The sequence below is a fragment of the Wasmannia auropunctata genome, unplaced genomic scaffold (genome assembly GCF_000956235.1).
Source record: "Wasmannia auropunctata unplaced genomic scaffold, wasmannia.A_1.0 LD336074.1, whole genome shotgun sequence".
Classification (NCBI taxonomy): domain Eukaryota; kingdom Metazoa; phylum Arthropoda; class Insecta; order Hymenoptera; family Formicidae; genus Wasmannia; species Wasmannia auropunctata.
This window is the reverse complement of record NW_012026816.1, coordinates 2267585-2288337: the sequence shown is the minus strand read 5'-3', so window position 1 is coordinate 2288337 and position 20753 is coordinate 2267585. Positions and strand designations below refer to the sequence as shown.

The following is a 20753-nucleotide window of genomic DNA, read 5'->3' as shown; positions in this document are numbered from 1 at the left end:
GCGTGACGCTAATAAGGAAGTCTCTCGTGTCGAGATATTGAAACCGACAGTTCGTAAGCGGCGAGTCGACATTACGGTTTCGTCGTATTTCGGAGCGAGATATACGAGGAATCGAGCTCGAATATAAGTCGAATTCTTTTTTTTTTCTTTAAGTACCTGGCCTTGCTTCGCACACTCTCGGCGCCCTCCTCTCTCTCTTTCTCTCTCTCTGGGTCACACTCTTTAAGGGCGATGATATCTGCACTGGACGACTTTAAGCCTTCTCACGTTCCGCTAGTTTTTCCGCCTGCAAAATATCACATTTTACGCTTTACGCTTCGAAAGTCACTCGCGAGCCTCGAGGATCGACGAGTCCGAAGAGAGACATTTCACGAAGAAGGAAAAAAAGAGGAAGAAATCTGAAATGAACGCGAGGCGTGTGCGTTGCATGTGCGTTGATTTAAGACCACCGCAGCCACCGTTTTAAGAGAAAGATGATGCCCGTGTCGAAAAAAAAACGCACACGCGATAAAGAAAGAAAAAACGCAAGCGACGCCCCTGTTCGCGGGTGTATTAGCGCGCAACGTATTCACGTTCGAGACCTATAATCTTTCCGTGCCAGTTAAACGATAGTTGTCCCGTGCATTCCGCGCGCCCAGTAATTACACAAATCGAGAGGAGGAGGGGGATATAATCTCTGCATTCTTGCATCATCGTTCATAAATATTAGCCAAAGCGTCAATTCATTACCGCGCCGCGTACGTGCCGCGGGCACTTTGTCTCCGACGGCTCTATATATCGGCTACACCTTTCCCTCAAGCGGCCTCGCTCGCCGTACGAATCGTCGTCACACGGGAAAAAGAATTATAAAAAAAAAAACAGAGAGAACGGAAAACGAAGAGACGCGACTGCGTAATTTCAATTCGCTTCGTTCGCGATCCGACGTAACGACAGGTTGTCCCGCGGCTGCCGCCGATCCCTTCCGCGGCTCTAGACTAAAAAAAAAAGAAAGAAAAAAGAAATCGTCTGTTCCCCCAGCGGCTCTTATCGTATTATTTGTTCGCCGGTCGACAGGCTTTTCGTGTCTTCAACCACCTTGTCTCATCTCATTTTTGCTTCTCCACTGCACCTTGTTAAACCTCTCGTTCTTCTCTTCTTTGCATTCGCAATTAATTTTCTCTTTGAGATATTTCGTTATATATTATTAAATTAAGTTATTATCACGCGCGAATCGGTTTCAGTATATTAAACCACCCATTCATTCGTTCATTTGTTTAACATCTTTCAACACTGCTTTTTATCCACGTTCAGGTTTCTTTTCTTCCTTTCCTCTCTCCGCTCTTCACGGCCTCACGCTCTTTCCACTCCTTCCTCCTCGCACTCCTTTCTCCGTCGATTTTTTTTTTCTTACTTTTATTCAAACGCGAGTGTCCTTATCTTCGACGGCACTTCGCGGCGTGTCTCAAGGCTACAAAAGCCCGTACACGCGATTACGAGATAGCGCATCCCATCGTATCGCCTCGCACGCGAGGCTGCTTTGCGCGCGCCGCACGGCGTGACGCTCGAGAGAGACAGAGAGTGTGTGTGTGTGTGTGTGTGCTGAACCCGCGCTTTACAATGATTTTTCTTGCTCGTGAGCTTCCAACTATCCGTGGAAACCCGCACTTTTCACACCGTGAACGGCCGTTTAACGATCGGCGCGAAACTCGGCGCGTGTCGGTTGCATGCAAGTCACGCATCCATATTGATTGAATTTCCATCGTTGAGCTTTACTCGTCCAATAGCTAAATTTTTTTCCAGCAAAATTAAAGTATATTTCCGGGATAGAAAAAAAATACGGGCTTTTTTGTAAAATAAAAGTAGAGGAGGTAAAGACATTTTATTTACGCCTGATGTTATTGCCTGACGATCGAAATCTGTTGGTACGTTTCTCGATGCTTTTTGTGCACCGATCGTCTCCACCGTCATATTTACTGTTGAACGTTTCGTTACTATTCATATTTATTTTTATGTAGTTACTGCTATTTAATTCATACCTTAAAATTCATTGTCAAATGAAAATTTCTCAAGGTGACGAATGCATAGAAATTACGTATTTACAATTGGTAGTCAATGCTTACCGGAAGGTTATTGCGAATATATTAGCATGCGGCGAGGTAATGAGGCGTTAAATACACTGCATTGTCACGGCGATACATTTGCGCATAAAGTGCGGCATTTCCTTGCCGTTCGGCCGGCGGACCATCCATCATGGATGCGGAGGATAATCATGCCCGCGCGATTTGCTTATGCGCGACGGTTTTTCAGGGCAGTCCGCAATAAAAATGCAGGTGAAGTTCGAGACTACCGACGCGCACGCCATAAATTCCCCGTTTCTTTGTAGGACACGCTGCATCAAATTGCCGCCGGACAGTTATTTATTGTGTCGGGCTCGGTATTGTGCCCGTCTATACCGTCAGGATGCGTCGTCTTTAAGGCCGCGCTTTAAGTACGCGTGATAAATACGCCGGAAAATAACGCAAATGGCACGGAATCACGAGATATCATATACGCGGAAGCGTCGACCGCGACGACCCGCGCGCGCGTTCACCGATCGCGATAAATCGGCGTCGCGATCGTGGACGCAGAGTCGCGTGGAAGAGAGTGCCTGCTCGCGTGCGAGATCCCGCGGCGCGCCTTGGCGGCGGAAAATTCCGCAAGCGTATAGCTGCGAAAATTTGTTTAACGCGCGAGAAAGGCGAGATCTCGGTGGCGAAACAATTTACATCCCCCGGTGTGGAACGATCGAAGCACCGGCGAAAATGATATCGAGCATTTACGCGTACATTCGATACGTTGCCAACAGTAACGCCAACGATTCATAAATCCGGCGTGTGATGTAACTTTAGCCCTTCCTCGCGTTACGCCACGTAATAATAATCCGTAAAAGCGCACGTCGGCTTTCACGGCGCTGCATCAGCGTCAGTAGTTGTTGCAGTGTGTGTCGGCTGCGGTGTGCGCCCGGATCTTGATCGATCGGCCGCGATCCATCGATCGGCCGCCACCGCCGCCGCTGCCGCGTGTACGCGAACGCCGCGCGTACATATGCCCTCGGCTCGTTATCGAAGCCGCGGGGAAGAGGCGATCGGATGGACGTTATCGGATCGAATTCCGCGGGAATATATTAATTTAAAATTGCCGCCGCGCGCGCCGCTGCTCGCTGCTCGGCGTTGCAACGGCGGGGATTAAACGGCGATTGCGATCTGACGTGCGCCTCAAACAGGTGCGAGAGCTTTATTATCCGTCAGTATAGAGAGCCACGATACCTATTATATCCTCTCGCGATACGTCGAGATCATCTTTTTCGACGCGTCTCAAACTCGACGGAACACGCTGAAAGCCCGGGCCCGGGCTCGAACAGGGCATCGACGTCGGATGAGTGACGGTCTTTTCTCGATTAACGTCGATGGATAAAGTACACCGAATGCACATTGTTAATTCGGAATGCAAAAAACGCTGCTACACCGAACGTGCCGTCTGGCAAAAAAGGAGGGGGTCTGGAAAAAAAACAGCCGACAATTGGCCGAAACCGTGGTTGGCGATTATACGTTCGACAATGATATAGAGAATCGCCGATAAGGCCGCGGATCAGCTCGAGTTCACGATAAACCGTGTAACGTTATCGGTCCTTGAACACGATAGGTGCGTCCATGAAGTGTCTAATTAAGCGCCTCGCGACACATTTCCTCTGTGCATCGCGCATCGCATTCGCCTCGGCGCGGCGCGGCGACGCGCCGCTCGTATCGCACGAATGTATAACAACGCGGCGCGTTAATGGCCGGCTTTACCGGCATCGTATTACGTGCATTACAGCTGGTTTAAATCTTGATGGACACAGCGCGCCGTTCATTTTTATAATTACGAAATATAAACTGTCGGGGCTGATATGTGCGCGGAAGGGGGATAATTATAGTTTCTTACGCCCGACGGAATCCTCTCCTCGTCTCTTTTTCTTCGTCCGTTACAGTCGCTGCGTCAAAACTAAATTTGGGTACGTGTATCGTAGAAGAATATTCTTCGATTCAGACGTAGGGAAAAAAAAAGAATCGGCAAAATTGACGTACATACCGAGTTTATTCAAGCGAATATATTTTTCTAAACGATTAGAAAACTGTACAAAGCTCAACGTTATTCGCATAAATACATTTATATGAGTTATAAATATTCAAGAAAAATGAGGTACACCTGGTTGAAAGGTACAATTATATCATGAGTTGGTAAATCGTATAAATTTAATTCACGCAGATACATATCTAGTCATTGTATCTTATTTCTATTAGACAACTTTGTTAGACGTTAATATATACATTTCACAAATATATACTCATAGGCTCTATTGACGGATTAAATCTTTAATCTACGTTCATATGAAGCGTATATGGAAATACTTTTCAAAGAGTTAAACGCGTGTTGGTTAATTAATTAATATTCTTGTTGTATACTTTGACTTTTAAAATAATTAAAGGTGACACTGTTCTCACCGTGAAGTAAATGGATCTCGGATGAGCCGAGCCGGTGGCTCATTCAAAATTTCCGAAGGCAAGGACAACGAAGGGAGAGAACGTGGCGTGGCGTGGCATGGCGTGGCAGGCAGGCAGGCAGGCAGGAAGGAAGGAAGGAGATCGCTGTGCGCGGCGGTCGACGGCCAATTTCTGAATGCAAATAACGGTGGCGTCGAAAGGGGGGGCCTCGCGGATGAAAACGCGGGGAGGCGGTGGTATGCAAATAGAAAGCTGTTACGGGCGTCTTCTTCGCCTTCGGCCTAACCTACGCCACTTGAATATGACGCGCGAGCCAACCCCTTTCTCACGGCGCGGAAAGTGTGAATTCAATGTGAAACGCCCGGGTGCAACAAGAAGATTCTTGAATCCGAGGATGCCGCGCTCGCGCGTTCGTCATTTTTTCAGCGGTTCATTTTGGAGTCATCGTTGTTTTCTCGCCGGAAATTCTTCACCGGAGATAAGCATAGCCTATATCATTAATTAAGTCGATCGATCTAATTTCCGACGAGCTTTATATTTGCGTTACACGTCAGTTTAGAAGAAAATTTGTCGACTGAATCGATCGCGTTTATCTGCGTATTATATTTATCGTTTTTGATATAAACGATAAATAACGAAGTATCGAGGTATCAATTCAAGCGTGAAGCGAGTCTCAAGATCGTTCTTCGTGCAATCGTTGGGCTCTACACCGGCGTATATCACAAGCGCGATATTAAGCCGGCAGCGACAAGCTGGATCTGATTAATTAGCGATCGTATGCGGGCAAGTTAATCTCGCGCTTTATCTGGAGGACTTTAATAGGTACCTCGCTATTCACCAGCTGCCGCTACACGCTGCACGGGACGTGGTTACCCCACTTGCAGCAGTCTCTATTAATTCAAAAGCCATAGAAACATCCGTACTATTGTAATATCAATACGCGTTATTGTCTTCCTTTTTTTTTAATACTTGACGATATCAAATAACTACGTCGCCGTCAATTGCTATTTCGTGCGCCGTGCATAAAATATAAGAAATAACGAAAAAAGAATCTGGAGAAGTGAAAGTACGCGAGAAATATCGCGAGTGTTAATTTTAATAACAAAATATTTTTTCTTCTGACGCCACGACGACCCTGTCCGTCATATTTTATAACGGCTGTAAATTTACGACACCCGGTACGTAATCGATCGTGCGTCATTACGATCGAGCCGAGTTCTCCGAGTTTCTCACACCTGAGTTGAAGAGGACTAATAAGAAATCCTATAGGGACGGCCGCATGGCGAGATCACGACGTGGAGAGAGAGAGAGAGAGAGAGAGAGAGAGAGAGAGAGTAGAGAGAGAGAGAGAGAGAGAGAGAGAGAGAGAGAGAGAGAGGAGAGCCTCCGCGCTCACACAGCACGCACACGCACGCACGCGGATGTGTGGCGCGCACGCACGGAGCGAAGACGGAGAGATATAATGATGGCCGTGGCGTGCCCTATAGCGTGTAAACCATAAGAGATAATGTAACAGTGGAAGTTCGGCTGGCGCCACTCGTTATTTATACAGTGTGGTCGGCGAGAAAGGGGTTTGTCGAGAGGAGCAGAAGGAGGAAGGGGGGGGGGGCGAAAAGGGGGATTTCTCCGAGCAGGGGGTGAAGGCCGGAGACGCCCACTAAATTATTATTTGTTCTTGGCAAGTCATAAACGCCCGGAATTATACCGGAGCTACCACGGAGTCTCCTCGGCTGCGAAACTTTTGCCCGCTGTCCTTCGGTGCAGCAGGAAGTGATGAAGAGTCCGTTTAGCGCTCGAAACGTATCCTCGATCACCTTTCAAAGTTCTTAATTTCGCGCTGTATAACGCGACAGCTTTTTTCCTCACAGTCGCACACGTATCAATTAAAAGCGAAGAAGTTGAAATAGATTATGTTTATCCAAAGAATTGTTACAAGATACAAAAAAATAAAGGTTGGTCCAAGTTGAGAAACCATGAAGGCCGTGAGATATGAAATTTTTGTTTTTAATCCAGGTTCAGAACTGAAACAAAGACACGCGTCGCTTTTCCGTCTCGTTCGAATCGCGCCCGTAATAAAAAGGGACGAAAGGCTCGGAGAAACTTTCGGTGGAGACGCGACTTCGGTATGTTCCGTCGATCCTCCTCTCTCTCTCTCTCTCTCTCTCTCTCTCTCTCTCTCTCTCTCTTTCGGATCCGGTTAAAAAAGTTCCTCGCTGCGGGGGTCCCGTGAGAGGAGACGCGGTCGTAGGATAAAGGGAGAAGAAGCTCTCGAAACCCCTGGCGATACCAGGAGAGCGGCGACTATCGGTTTCCCTATCGCGCTCGCTCATCTCTCTTCGGGGCCCTCTACGCGGGGCTCTACGGTAGAAAGGCGTATATAAACTCGGTCTTAACTGCTTTACGACGATCGTTTGTACCGATTTGTTCGACAAGACTCTCGCGCAGCCGAGAGGAGTGAACAGGGCGGCGAGAAGGAGGAGGAGGTGGTGGTGGTGGAGGATAGGAGGAAGGTGGCGGAGAGGTGACTCTCCTCTCCTTGCTCTTCTTGCTTCTCTTTTTCACTGTCAGTTCGCGAATAGATTTGTGTCCTGCCCTTCGTCGTCCCATAAAGTCTCCTCTCCTCGCCTCCTTCTGTTCTCCTCAGAGCTGCGCTCTATACCCCGTCTTTTCCGGACGTGTTTTGCTTCCTTCTGACGTCGAGGAGAACGGGCGCGCGTATCGTTACGAGGCGCGTCGATAAATTTGCGGGACGTAACGGCGTAAGCAGATTAAAATAACGACGCCGGAGGTGCACGCGATAATTTTGTAATATACGGCGCGATTGATTCATCGGGATTCGGGACGAAGAGGTAGGACGATGTTCGCGACGTGGCCGATTTACGATGTAGTTTCGAGAGTTTTTAATTTTCTCGGCGCGGCGGCTCTTTTGCGTAGAGAGAGAGAGAGCAAATCGTGGCGGTTCCTTAAACCCATACTTTATGCTTCTTAGCTTGGAAAGCGTCAAGGATACGATGAAACCATGGGCCTTGCAACCGGTGCTTCCGGAAGAGAAGGTCGAGAGGGACAGAACTGGTCACTTGTGCGATCTGTAACATTAGAGAATTTCTATCAAAACTGGTTATTTCTCATATCGACGAGATTTTACATGTATAATTCATACCGAAAATCGCTGATTAATTCTAATCGCACACGCGAGCTCTTGCTTCAAACAGGAGTTGTCCGGCGGCGATAAACAAAAAGAAATTACTGAATTGATTAACAATCTCTTAATAAAGATAATCTCGCGGGGGAGGGGGGGGGGACTTTTTTTGTGTCGCGTGCACGACTCGCGTGTCACCCGTTACGTGGCCTGAGATCGGCGGGAGGTTGAAGAAGGAGAGGTAGGCGATAAGGAGCCGGTAGAGATTGGCGGGCAGAGAGAAATAAATGGGCATGCGAAAGGGACGCGAGAGCAAATCATCGGTGGGCGCGCTGCAGCCGCGCTCTTAGCGATAAAATAAATTAACTTAAAGCTACCGGGTTGTGCGCGGGATTCTTTCGGTGGCGCGTCCCCGTCGCGTGTAATGACGCGCCGTAAATAACGATTCCCCCCTTCGATTTATCGACGAGTGCGTGACGCGGTGGGGGCGGGGAGGAACGCGGTCCAGAGGCTCTTCGGCGCGTTGCATAAAGCCGACCGAGCGGGTATACGCGCGTTACAGTTGCCGGACGACGAGCATTATTCGTCTGGCCGTGTCGTTACACCGCCTTACCCGGAGAGGTCTCGCGTTCTCTCGCCGGGCTAATAACGAGGCCTTCTTTTTCTACGGCCTCCGGCCACGACCCGAAGAAATCGTAACGATTAGTCGCGCAAAGTCGTAACGTTCCATCGGCACGTCGTTTGAATTTCTCGGCGCCGCGAAAGAAACCAACGCACGTGAAGGGCTCGAGGCCTTTCTTAATTGCAGCGCGTGAAGAGATAAAGGAAATCCCACACGAGCTCCTCGGAAATTTATAAATCAGTAAAAGTCGCATTTGTATATCTAACCTCATCATGATAAAGTAAAACATAGATTTTCATTTTCTCGGATGTATATAAAAATTCAAATGCATTTTTTTTTAATATGTAAAATCGTTCTTAAATTGTTTTTAAATCGTTCAGTCATTCTCGCATTTAACCGTTCGTTTTTCCTTCCACTTGCTTCTCTAAAGGTACCTATACTCATAGGCGCGTCGTTTGACGCGCACGTCACGCGTCATTTGAGAAATAACTATAGATTAAGTATATCAAGGCAGAAATAATCAGTCTGTAGACGTCGATTCGATGTCTATAGACATAGTTTAGAAACGTCGAATCGAGAACCGATCGAATCTATGGGCCGATCATTTCTGCCTGGTTAGTGACTTCCAGCAGTGTCGCGTTTGACGCGTTTATACAGTTGAATTTATCCAAGTGCAAAAACTTTATCGCATTTGTCGCCAGTGTTCAAAAGTTCATGCCCTAGTGAGGACCAAAAATTATAACTGCAGTTTCCGACAAAGATTGTTATAAATTATGACGCGCCTATGAGTAGGTACCTTTAATAAGTGTGTTCGCACTTGCGGAAGCGTGAATCCAGCGTCCATAAATCAACTATCATAAAAAAGGCCCGATTCGATGCGACGATTGCATAGGATACACCGATCGCGCGTCCGTCCTCGTCGTAAATTCGCAGTTGGTTTCATCGAACAGACGGCGGGTGTATCTCCATCGAGATATCGGCGCGACCGCGACTCTCGCAGACGACGAAGAAGAGGCGGCAGCAGCAGCAGCAGCAGCAACGTGCACCTGTGTGCTTGCGCCGTCCCTTTTCTCCCCTATTTGTCGTCATTACTCATCGACAATATCGTAAGAGATATTTCGCGAGGAGCGAGCTGCCCCTTATTTATGTCCGCTCGAGCGAAGCTCTCAGATTTACGTAACTGCGATACTCACGAATGAGATTGTTTCATAGGAACCACTTTCGCCCAAAGAACTTTATGCGAAAGATATACGTCTCTTTATTCTTATTTTTTCCTCCCGTTACGTGCAAGTAATGAATGGATGACCGATGGAGAGAAAAAGAGAATTATAGATGATTAAATGTTATTAGTATACCAACAACCGAAAGTTCGGTGGTTTCTTTTTATGACCTTAATGTATTTTGAAGAAAATTAATATACAGTGAAACAGTTTTTCTCTCGCTCTCATTTTTACCAGACATTAGTGATCAAGTATTCAATAAGCTATCATGTCTCTCGTTGTATTAACGATCGGCGATCATCGCGACTATAGAAACTCGACGCGGTGAGACGTGCTTCTCGTCGGGCAAAACGGTGTTTTACCCGCGTGTGTGCGCGTATTCGATCGGCGTGCAACCGCTTCTCCGACTCCGTTTCTTCGTCTCTTGTTAACGAGGCAGAAGCCATAGGGGCCGGCACGAAACGCCGAAAGAACGCCCGAGGCCGCGTCTAGATCGGACCCCGCCGATAGAGCCGTAACGTCGAAAATTAGCGCCGTCCGAGAAACAAATACGTGAGAAGAGAGAGAAGGGACAGAGCGCACGATGGTGGGACGGACGAGGAAAGCTCTCGCGCGACGTCGGCCGCGTGAGAGAAGAGGAGGGACGACGCGTATGTGTGTGCACGCCGTGTCGGCGAGGAAAGGATGCATGCGCGCGCGCGCTCCGCGTTCGTCGTCGTCGTCGTCTCCTCGTCCTCGTCGTCGTGCTCTTGCACATCACCGCGGGCTCCTGAGGTTTCGTGGAAGCGATCTCTCTTCCACCTGCCTCATACACTGCGGAAAGCGCAGTACCGGGGATGGATGTACTGGGTGTCCCGGAAGTGCATCTCTATGGTTGAACCCGAAACTGGCAAACCACTTCCGCGTGCGCGAGGCAAAACGCGGCGAGAGATGAATATACAGATAGACAGGAAAAGGAGAGAGAGAGAGAGAGAGAGAGAGAGAGAGAGAGAGAGAGAGAGAGAGAGAGAGAGAGAGAGAGAGAGAGAGAGAGTACGAAGGCGCAGTTTTGGTGACGTTAAATTGAAATATAATCGAAATGGAGATATAAAGTGATAAAAATACATGAGCTCTGTGTCACGTGTGTTTTTGCATATATAATTAATATCTGCAGTATAATTAATATTTATAGATAGTGTGCAATTAATTAAATGTATCTATATATGCTAATTGTAGTTAAATTACGAGACATATAGAATTAAAGTTACAATTAATCTGACAGGATTATACGCTGTTATAAAAAGGAATGGATCTATCCGATCGAGCGTTAATTGCGATCATCGTGATCATCGGCGATTATCGTAAGCGGAGAGAGAAGGGCATAAATTAGATCGATTAAAAAGATTGGCATCTCGCAACTTATTAACGATGGCATTCGCGATATAGGTCCGCGCTCGTGGATCGATCGAGAGAGACTCGAAAATGGGAGTACACCATATGCCATATGGAATAAACTGGCGCGGCGCGCTCGGGAGGGAGAGAGAGAAAGAGATTGCTATGTGTAAAGCCCTTTGAACATTGTAGTGGAACGAAGAATTACAAACGAGGAAGGAACGCCGGATGATCGAATGTCGGACGGAGCAGGTGCCTCGACAAAGTTACCCGTTTTACGTATACGTCGCGCTATTTTGTATTCTATTTCGTTTCATCGCGCGCGATACCTCCGCGAATCAATCATAACGCGATATCGCCACGGTCGTCGTTATCGTTTTCCCGATGTAATTGTGTCGTCGCACACGCTACATATTTAATAGCAATAATCGCGGAACATAGGCGTAGCGCTGTGCACATATGTACATGTAAATGAGAAAATGAGCACCGTCGACTTCTCATTTCACGCCACCTTAACTTTTTTTTTAACGTGGATTTAGACGCCTAGATTATTGCATCATATTTTTGTTTATTCTGACGAAGCTTAAGAACAATAGGATTACATATAATTTATAACTGTTCTTTGGGAAGTTTATATAAATGAATTTCGTACACACTGAAAGATTACACGATTACGATTTTTATTATCGCCACGGGTCTGCTCGATCTCGAAGTAGAAATCGTAGAAAAGAATGCCATTATCGGAACCGAGTCGTATCCCGTAGATCCTTTTAATTTTCTCGGATACGATTTATCGTGCGCGCGATCGCTTCTTTTACGATCTAATTTTTAGTATTACTGTCGGCGTAGACATTGACGCGGCGTCGACAACAGTAACGCGGCACCTAATTTCTTCCCCCGACAGTAAACTGTAATGAGGATCGTACCCGATAAATACTTCTGATGACTCGGTCGCTGGCGCGTAAGGCCCCGATCTCGAGACCCGAAAGCCCTTTCCCGTAATCTGGGAAGACGATGGCCATTAAAGCCGAGCGGCGCCTTCTCGGCTTCCTGAGGAATGTCACGCCCTTTTTTTCCAAAGAAAACTATGTCTCTCGTTGAGTTTTCGAAATAAACAACGCTATATGAAAAAGTCTTTAATCTTCATTTTCATTTTTCATTGCTCGAATTAATTTATTGCTTCGAATTAAATTAAAATTATTAATTTTATTACATATAAAACAACGATTAAAAAAAAAATATATATAAATAAAATAGACGTGTTATATATATATATATATATATATATATAACACATCTATTATGTCTTCAATAAAATATGTAGTCCACTTTCGTATTTAATACATAAAATATATAAACGGGAAACTGTTTGAAAAGAAAGATTACATAGATAGACGATAGACCTAAAAAGATCGTATAAGTGAACACATGCTGCTTTGGGTCGCTTTGACCTATTACAAACACGTAACGAGCGATAGCCGGCCCGATCGACAGTGTGTCCCCAAATTTGGGTTCGGGAAATATGGTAGTCGTGTATGTCACTCGGGACGAACGGACAGCTGCTTTCGATCGGTGGCAAGTGTCTTATCGAATCGTTTCGTGCGGCGATACGTCGTTAAATGTACGGCGACTGAGAAGAGGAAGGAGCCTGCGCCCGCGCGGTAAAAACGAGATTTCTCAAAGACGCGTTTTATCAGACGAGATTTACAGCTTTCAGCAACCTCGTACGGCGACAACGGCCGGTTCATAATTTGTTTACCCGTATTGTCGCTCATTAGCAGCTGTGCCAGCTGAGAGTTATGTACGACGGAAGAGAAGGTCGCGTCGCGCGGCGCGAGAAATCGACGCCGTGCCGCTTCTATGATACATGAGACGATCGGATAAATCTTAAACCTGTGCGTGATTTCAATGTGATATAATATACACCCGGTTTTTTTTTTACACTCTCGTCTGTGTTCATCAAATAATACAGCGCCGCTAATTTTTTTTGTTTGTATATATATCCTCGCGGCAATTAATATTCTGTAGGTATGAATATATTGGTGGCAAGAGACGGTTGTTTACACAATCGTCTCGAGCTGATTTTTTTAATTAATCGAAAATGCAGACCCCAATGACGCACTCGTGTCGTTGATTAATTTGATGATTTGATTTGAATTAATTAAATGTCGTACGACGCTCGCGCTAAACACTTATAGGAAATTCGTAACGGCGTCCGTCTGCATTCTTGTTTTTTAATTGTTTTTAAGTTCAGCCAGATATCCGCCGGATTGTAGATTGCTCGCCTCGTGAATTACACAGGACGCGAGCACACGATAACTCCTATTACGATTTTGCTCTCTGCTATTAATTTAGTGGCGTTATAAAGACGCGTGATGTAACGAAATCGCATTTTTTCTTTTTCGCGCGGCGAAGATAAAATATCTTAGCGTTACGCAATCGAGCGATCACGTGGCCGTGCGAATAGAAGACATCCGCTAGCATTTGCTTAGCGATGCAGCACTCACCGGCAGCACTCACGCTCATCGCAGGACCGTCTCGCGCGCGTCTCCTCCCGCGGGATATTTTGGCTCACATAGCGCGGATAATCCGGCTTAATGTCCTCCTTGACGTGAATGAGAACGGCGTCTCCCGTTTATCGCGAGCGAATGCGTCGTCGAGCCGAGATCCTGTCCTTGCTCGCGCCGAAATTCGACGGGGAACGTCTCAACGGACAGACAGTAGGCAGATGCTACCAGAAATCCCTCGTGATACCTTTGACGTCTCAAGACGAATATCGATCGAAAGATGGTTACCGAGCGGCCCTTCTCAGTAACAGTCTTCGATCGATATTCGACAGGCCTTACTCGCGAGATCTTTTTTGAATCGCTGATTAATTTAATTTTCGTCCGATTCACGATAGAGAGATCTAAAGTTAAAACTTATATAAGATGAATTTTTTCCGTTATGTGTATTTGCATTTTTATAATTTTATTGGGAATTGGGGTAACCCTTGGGGTTCAAGGATTTCTATATAGTCCGTATTTACTTTTTATTTGCCTAGTTATTGGAAAAGTTACTTGTCGATCACCTTGTACATCCTCGTTCTTGAATCGAGACAAAGAATCGGAAGAATTACAAATACTCTTTACTTATTTGCTATTATTAATGGCTGCTTATTTCTGAGCACAGAGCTCAGACATACCGATCACGTCTTGTCTTGTATACCGTCATCTCTAACTACATCATGATGTGTCAGCCTGTTAAACCGTTTTTTTTAACTTGGCGAGCTCTTGCCATCTAATCATGGTAATTAAGTTTTTCGTTGCAAGAACGCTTTACGTTGAAGTGTGTCAATAAGTTTGAGAGTATAATAACGGTTCTTAAGTATCTTTACCAAATTTTACAGTTTCGGTGCGATGAAACTTGGAAAGCATATTACAAAGGAGCTAAGAATTATAATGAACTCTCGTGGCGGATATAAATATTTTATTATGATAATAAATATATGCCAGATAATATAATAGTAATGATATAAATGTATGTTAATCTACGAATTATCATTCTTAAATTGTTGCTGTTGAATCGTATTGAATGTTTTACTGAAAAAATTCTCGAATCATGATGAACGATACGAGCATGGTACATTTTATCATTAGTGCATATGACGATAATTAATCAAAGTGCCCGTGTTTTCAAACGTGTTTATTTTTTCGATTTTCCGAGGGAGTATTTTACAGCACAAAAAAAAAGGTTATAATACTACGTTTTACTATGTTTACTTTTTCACATTATTAGCGCGTGCAGGACGATACAATCCCGATGTGATCCATCATGCGGAATTTCGAAGCGCAATTGTTCTCGAGAAAAACATGCCGTGTAATTTTTATTATGAAAGCGGCGAGCTACACGACGGTGGATCTCGCATTTCGTCCGAAAAACGTGATTCCGAAGGACGATTTTCTAGGTGTCTCGAGCGACGCGCCGGTGCGCGCGTCTCTTCTCTTCGTCGGGCGAATATAATTCCTCGACGCGCCGACCTCGGCCGAACGCATCTTTGACGGCCGCTACCGGGACGCGCAACACGGCCGTCGTCGGTTTTCTTGGCCCGGGGAACGGGGTCCGGTTTTTATTCCAGGGAACGCGCGCCTCGGAAGCCAACGGCACGTCCGCCGTCTGACAGCGGCCAGGATTGACTCGTGCACGTTTCTATTCCGACCTTTCAGGATTCTGCCAGGTGTCGCCGACGTGACTCGCGGCCGCGCGACGTTCCTCGCGCGAGTTTCATCCGTTTTCAGCTCGTGTTTCAGGAGCGAGAGAGCACATCCGAGCCAATGCCGCTTTTCGCGAGAGGCGAGTTTTTCGCGAACTCTAGAATAAATGCGTTTTCGATATTTTTTTATATGTCGGAAATATCGTGCATTATTTTTGTACATTTCGCAGAGATAACAAACGAGAAATTACTTTCAGATCACGTGCGCAGAGATAATGTATTTGTTTTTTTTTTTTGTCAATTATATTAGGATTAAACTAGTCTAAGATAAGACACGATGGTTGCGAGCTGCATGATACCTAGTCTAAGCTGGCTTAAATCGAGCAAGCGATCTAATCGAATTGTACGTGTTGATCGGGGGTCTAGGCAGATGTTTCCTCAGATGAAGTTCCGAGTTTCCGGTCTGGACGCCAAGGCCAAGTACATCCTTTTACTGGACATTGTCGCCGCCGATGACTACAGATACAAGTTCCACAACAGGTAGAGGTTTTGCGTGGTGTGGGGAAAGCGAAGGCGGGCTCGCATAAAAATATAACTGTCGCGGACAACTCGTGTTAACGATCTCTCGCGAGTGTTTTCTGAATCGCGTTCTTTCAACATATACCGCGCGATACCACTCTCGATATCTGCATTTTATCTTTGTTTCCTTTATACGCAACGTTTGAAAATTAAACACAAACGAATTTGTAGAACGGAATTAATATTTTCTCACTCGTCGAGATCGTTAAAATCGGTTGTTTGACCAAGCGCGCCCGAAGTGTATCCGAAGACGTTCATTTTAAAGCACGGTTCTCCGTTTTTACGGGGAGCAAGTAACGAAAACCCAGCAGTGAACGGCAGAACTAATGTATGGTGTGTGTTTTTTTTTTGCGATTGCAAAATTGTTCGCAGACGCATGTTTCCCGCGTATAAAGTGAGGGTGTTCGGGTTAGACAAGCAGGCTAGCTACATACTTCTAATGGACATCGTGGCATCGGACGAATGCCGTTATAAATTTCACAACAGGTGATACCTTTGACCCTGCGCGATCATAGCGATCCTGGATCATTCTTTTTAATTAACGAATTAAAGCTCTTACGTTAATAACTGAAAACCTTCTGGGAGGTACACTTAATTACATTTTTTGTACATATAGAAGGTACTCCCCAGGCAATTTTCGAAATTATATTTTGAAATAATGATCCTGGATCGGTCCCGATCGTAAATTATCACTATCTGTAACCAGGAGACTCTCCTGAAATAAGTGTGGAGCGTGCGCTGCGAACAATTCCTCATACTCGTCGAAGATAATTTATCTGTAACACCCCAATGCAACCTTATCGTGAATTTAAATACGATTAATCCAATCTGCCGTGCGTAAAAAAATCCACGTTGAATTTCCGCATTTTTTCGTGCGAAAAATCGATTATAGACGGAAAATTGATTTACAAATGTTTAATTAGTAAATATCTATATATTTGTGTGCTCTTGTGAACGAAGCAATATTTATATAAAAAAAAAAAATAATGAATGTTTGATTCTCTCGCAGAAGTGCTACATAAGGGACGGACCCATGGGAAATTATATTTCGACTTGTATGGGGATCGCAAGCCTTCACATTAGTTAAGCCGAGATGCTTCGTGAATTTCGTATCTCTGTCTTCTCAAAAGCATATTTTTCGCGTGCGTGTATTCCAAATAAATATTATAATTCTCTAGAAATTTCATCAAGCAGCCGGCGCGTTGATAATCATTATCATATTTCGGCGTATCGCGGCTCGTGATTTAAAAATGACTTTTGACGTGTGTTTGCCCGTTTTCGTTTCAAGTTTCTCTCGAATTTGGCCCGGCGCAAATATTTGCTTAGCTGCAAAAGTGAACAACCGTGTATTTCTTTCACGTACTTTCGACGCACTTCTCGACGACGCGGCGCGCGGCGGCACCGCCACCGGGGAACTTTTTCGCAACAGACGCGTCGACGCGTTCCGACAGAGGGACTCACGATTAGCGCTCTCTTCCACCTCGAGAAAACTCTCGCGAGGCATCTCGAATACCCGACGTTTTCGGACGATCGAAACGCAGACCACAATGAACGATTACATCACGTCGGCGACCGCAGCCACTTTGGAACTCGTCGAACGAGTTCTTCCTTCGGTCCTTCGCGCTCGAGTTTGACCCACCTGCGACGACTGGGAATGAGTACGAACGGTGGACACGCCTCCTTTAAAAGACAACAATCGCGTCTGGTTGATGCTCGCGGCGGATCGTAGCTACTCGAGCCAACGAGAAACACCAGGCAATTCGAACCTTTTTTTCGGCACGTTCTAGATCATCGGTTTCGTCGTCTGCGTCTGAGAAGATGCATAGGCGAGTTACCTGCCCTGCGGAGAAAACTGTTGGAATCTGCTCGGATTATCGGAAGCACGATTAGCACGGTTCTCGTTCCAAATTACAGTCGAGTCTAGCTAGATGTATCGAATAGAAATCAACCAATGAATTATAATCTAGTTTGGATAATTCGTTCCGGCGGTGGAGGAACGTAAATTAAATATTTCTCATAGACCGTTTTCGTTAGAGATATAAACTCTAAATCATTCATAAATATACGCGATAGAAATTGACGTTGAAATAAATTATATACGTCCATCCCGTCGGACATTTTTCTTATGGTCTGCGTTTCGATCCGAGCGATGTTTGTTCCTAGATAACGATGAAGAGCGGTATCTCCGGTATCTTCATCATTGTCAAGGCATGTTACGTGGTAAACTGCATTCGATAGGCTTCTAATACATTCTTACGCGTGTTGCGAGCAGTAGGTGGATGGTAGCGGGTAAGGCGGACCCGGAAATGCCGAAGAGGATGTACATACATCCGGACTCGCCCAGCAGCGGCGAACAGTGGATGCAGAAGGTCGTGAGCTTCCACAAACTCAAGCTCACCAACAACATCAGCGACAAGCACGGCTTTGTAAGTACTGTACGTAACGCCAACCAAACAATTACTTACTTACTACATAGTTACTCTAAGCTTGCTCCTTTAGTTTGCAATTAATCGCTAACTTGAACCTGCCTGAACGTGCGTGACAGGCTGATTCAAAATTGCGAAGCGATCATAGTTGATGTATATTGCATGCGGCACTTTCCGCGATACAATTTTTCGTGACGATGACGATCAGTGGAATAGAAATATCATTGAATCTATTTAACTCTACTGATATATAGATCTTTCTCCAAAAATCTAAAAAGAAATATTTATTAAAATAATAATATTTTATACGATAATTTTTTGTACGAAGCGTTTATGCAGAAAAAAATCGGCAAAAAGAGTTGACGCTTTCGCTTTGTCTAATTACAATCCAATTTTAAGGTGTATCGACTTTTGCGCCCGAATAATAATCCTCGCGTTAATCGCATATATACGGCAGCGAAAGGGCCGAATTCGCGCAATCGATCGAGAAACCGGAAACAGAGCAGTCGCGTTCCTTCACAACGGCCCAGACAGACCCCGTCAGGCGCGCGCGATCGGATTTCCGCGCGGATACCTAACCGCAGCGTAATCCTGGGATTAAGTTATCGCGATGGATTTCGCCGTCAAGTAGTTTCGCTCTTTCCCCCGCGCTTCTCGCCCGCTTTGCGCTCCTCTTATTCGTCCTCTTCCTCTCTATTAGCCTCGGCCGCCTTGTCTCCTTGGCCCCCTTCTTCCCCTCCTCCTCCTCCTAGCTCTCGTCTTTTCTTTCTTTTCGACGCGGGGTGCGCGGAAGCCAGCATTAACTAAAGAAGAAGCCTGTCCCCTTTCTACGGCCATGGTGGTTCTGTCTCTTTTTCTCTACCTCGTCCTTTTTTTTGCGAATCCTTTTTGCGGCTGCCCGTCGGCGTCCTTTGAAGGATCTTGCATCGCTGGCTCGTGAAATCTAGTCCTCCTTACCCAGAGCCCACCCGATGTCAATGGCTGGCTGTCGTGCAGTGCGTGGCAGATCGACCTTTGTTAAGACCACTCCTCTGCCTCCTCTCCTTCTTCTTCTTCTCCCTCTTCTCTCTTTCTCTCTTCTCTTCTTTCCTTCTAATCTCCTTTTTCTTTCGGCGCTCTCTCTTTCTCTTTCGCGCGTAAACACTCGCATAAACACGTCTACGCGCGAAGAGAGGAAAGCGAATGAGTGCTTATAAAAGAGTGAGATGAATACGGGAATGAATGAAGGAATAGAGAGAGAAAGAGAAAAGGGGAGCAAGGTAGGAAGAGTGAGGAGAGATGAGAGCAGATTGTCGTCGAAAGGTAATGTGGCCACGACATTATGCATGGTTCACCTACATCGTGTGACGGGGCAGCGGGCGTGCGTCTTCCGCCCTTAAGGTCTCTCTCTCTCTCTTTCTCTCTCTCTCTCCCTCTCTCTTTTCCTCTTTTTTTTTTACTACCTACCTCGATAGAGAGACAGGATCCAGTTTGTGCACGAGCCCAGAAAATGCCTCTCGAAAATATCTCCCAAACCCCTTTCTTGCCGCGGCTAATAGATGACAGCCCTTTTCACCTGGCCCAACCCTTTCCAGATTTATGAAAGATTTGGTTCGGAAGAGCCTTTTGAAGGATTATATATGTTTTTTCACGCTATCTGAAAAGCGACGTCTATAAAAGCGATCCGTATGAATACGGTGGAACACAAACTTGTTAAGAAAAGTGAGTGTGGTCGCTTATCGGCACAGTGAAAGGCACAGCGTGACTTGTTTTTCCTTCGAACGTGTACGAAATTTGGAAAAATAAACGTACATAAGTGCTGCGTCATCGTGGACACGGTCTGACACGTGGCTTCGTGTGAGAACGACACGTAGTCGGTGGGCCCCAGGTTCTTATCCCATGTATGCCTTCATTTTTTTTTAAGATTTACTTTTTTGAATAGAAGGCAGGAGAAAAGGTTTACTATAGAGAAACCATTTTGGTCTGATTATTGTTTCGCAGAATTTCACTGTAGAAAGAATTTGCATTCTAAATATCTCAACTCTTTGAAATAGTGTCGCAATGAAAAGGTAGTTTCTAGTAGCTCTTTGCAAATTTTTGCAAGTCACATAGTCACAATTTCACTCTCTCTAATGTGGTCAACATGTCAAGGAGACCTTATATGATAATTGATACATTGAAAAAGAAATATAGGTGCAAGTTGGATGTAAGACAAAAATTGATCTGCAAGTTTTTACTAATTTCCCAATTCAATGTATTCGATCAAATAATGAATCTTTTTTATCTAATCTTATAAAATATTTAAATGCAGTTGCTACCTTGTTTGCATGACAATGCGTCAATAATTATTAAAATCTCTTTAAAGAGTTTCACCCACAATTAAAACATGTGTCACGTTTCGCGACCTAGAATTCGCTTTGTTTCTTCTTTTTCTATGTGTAAACACGAGTTTACTAAAACGATAGAAAGTGGGAAGCGCCGAACTAACAATAACTTTAAAGAATCATCACGAGGCTTGACTTTCTGGTTTGACCTGAATTTTTGTGGAGATTTACTCCTCTTCCTACTTAAGGAAGGCCTCTTGAAGGGCCCTTGAAGGAAAAGCAGTGAGAAGAAGCGAAAAATTAGCACGAACAACTTGGAATCCTTTTGACTCTAATCCTAGTGTTATAAGGGAAAAGATGGAAGGGATGACGACGCACCGGGCCTTTTGTCGGGAAATCCTG

The 20753-nt window shown here is 45.4% G+C and overlaps 1 protein-coding gene across 1 annotated transcript in view; it reads left to right on the top strand.

The window, feature by feature from the left end:
• The window catches only part of LOC105449640 (optomotor-blind protein), an 83748-nt gene that overhangs the window by 14893 nt on the left and 48102 nt on the right, over positions 1-20753 (top strand). The window contains exons 3-4 of the mRNA XM_011688943.1: positions 15470-15583; positions 17895-18057. Coding sequence (XP_011687245.1) covers positions 15470-15583; positions 17895-18057 — 277 coding nt within the window. The remainder of the gene's footprint in view (positions 1-15469; positions 15584-17894; positions 18058-20753) is intronic.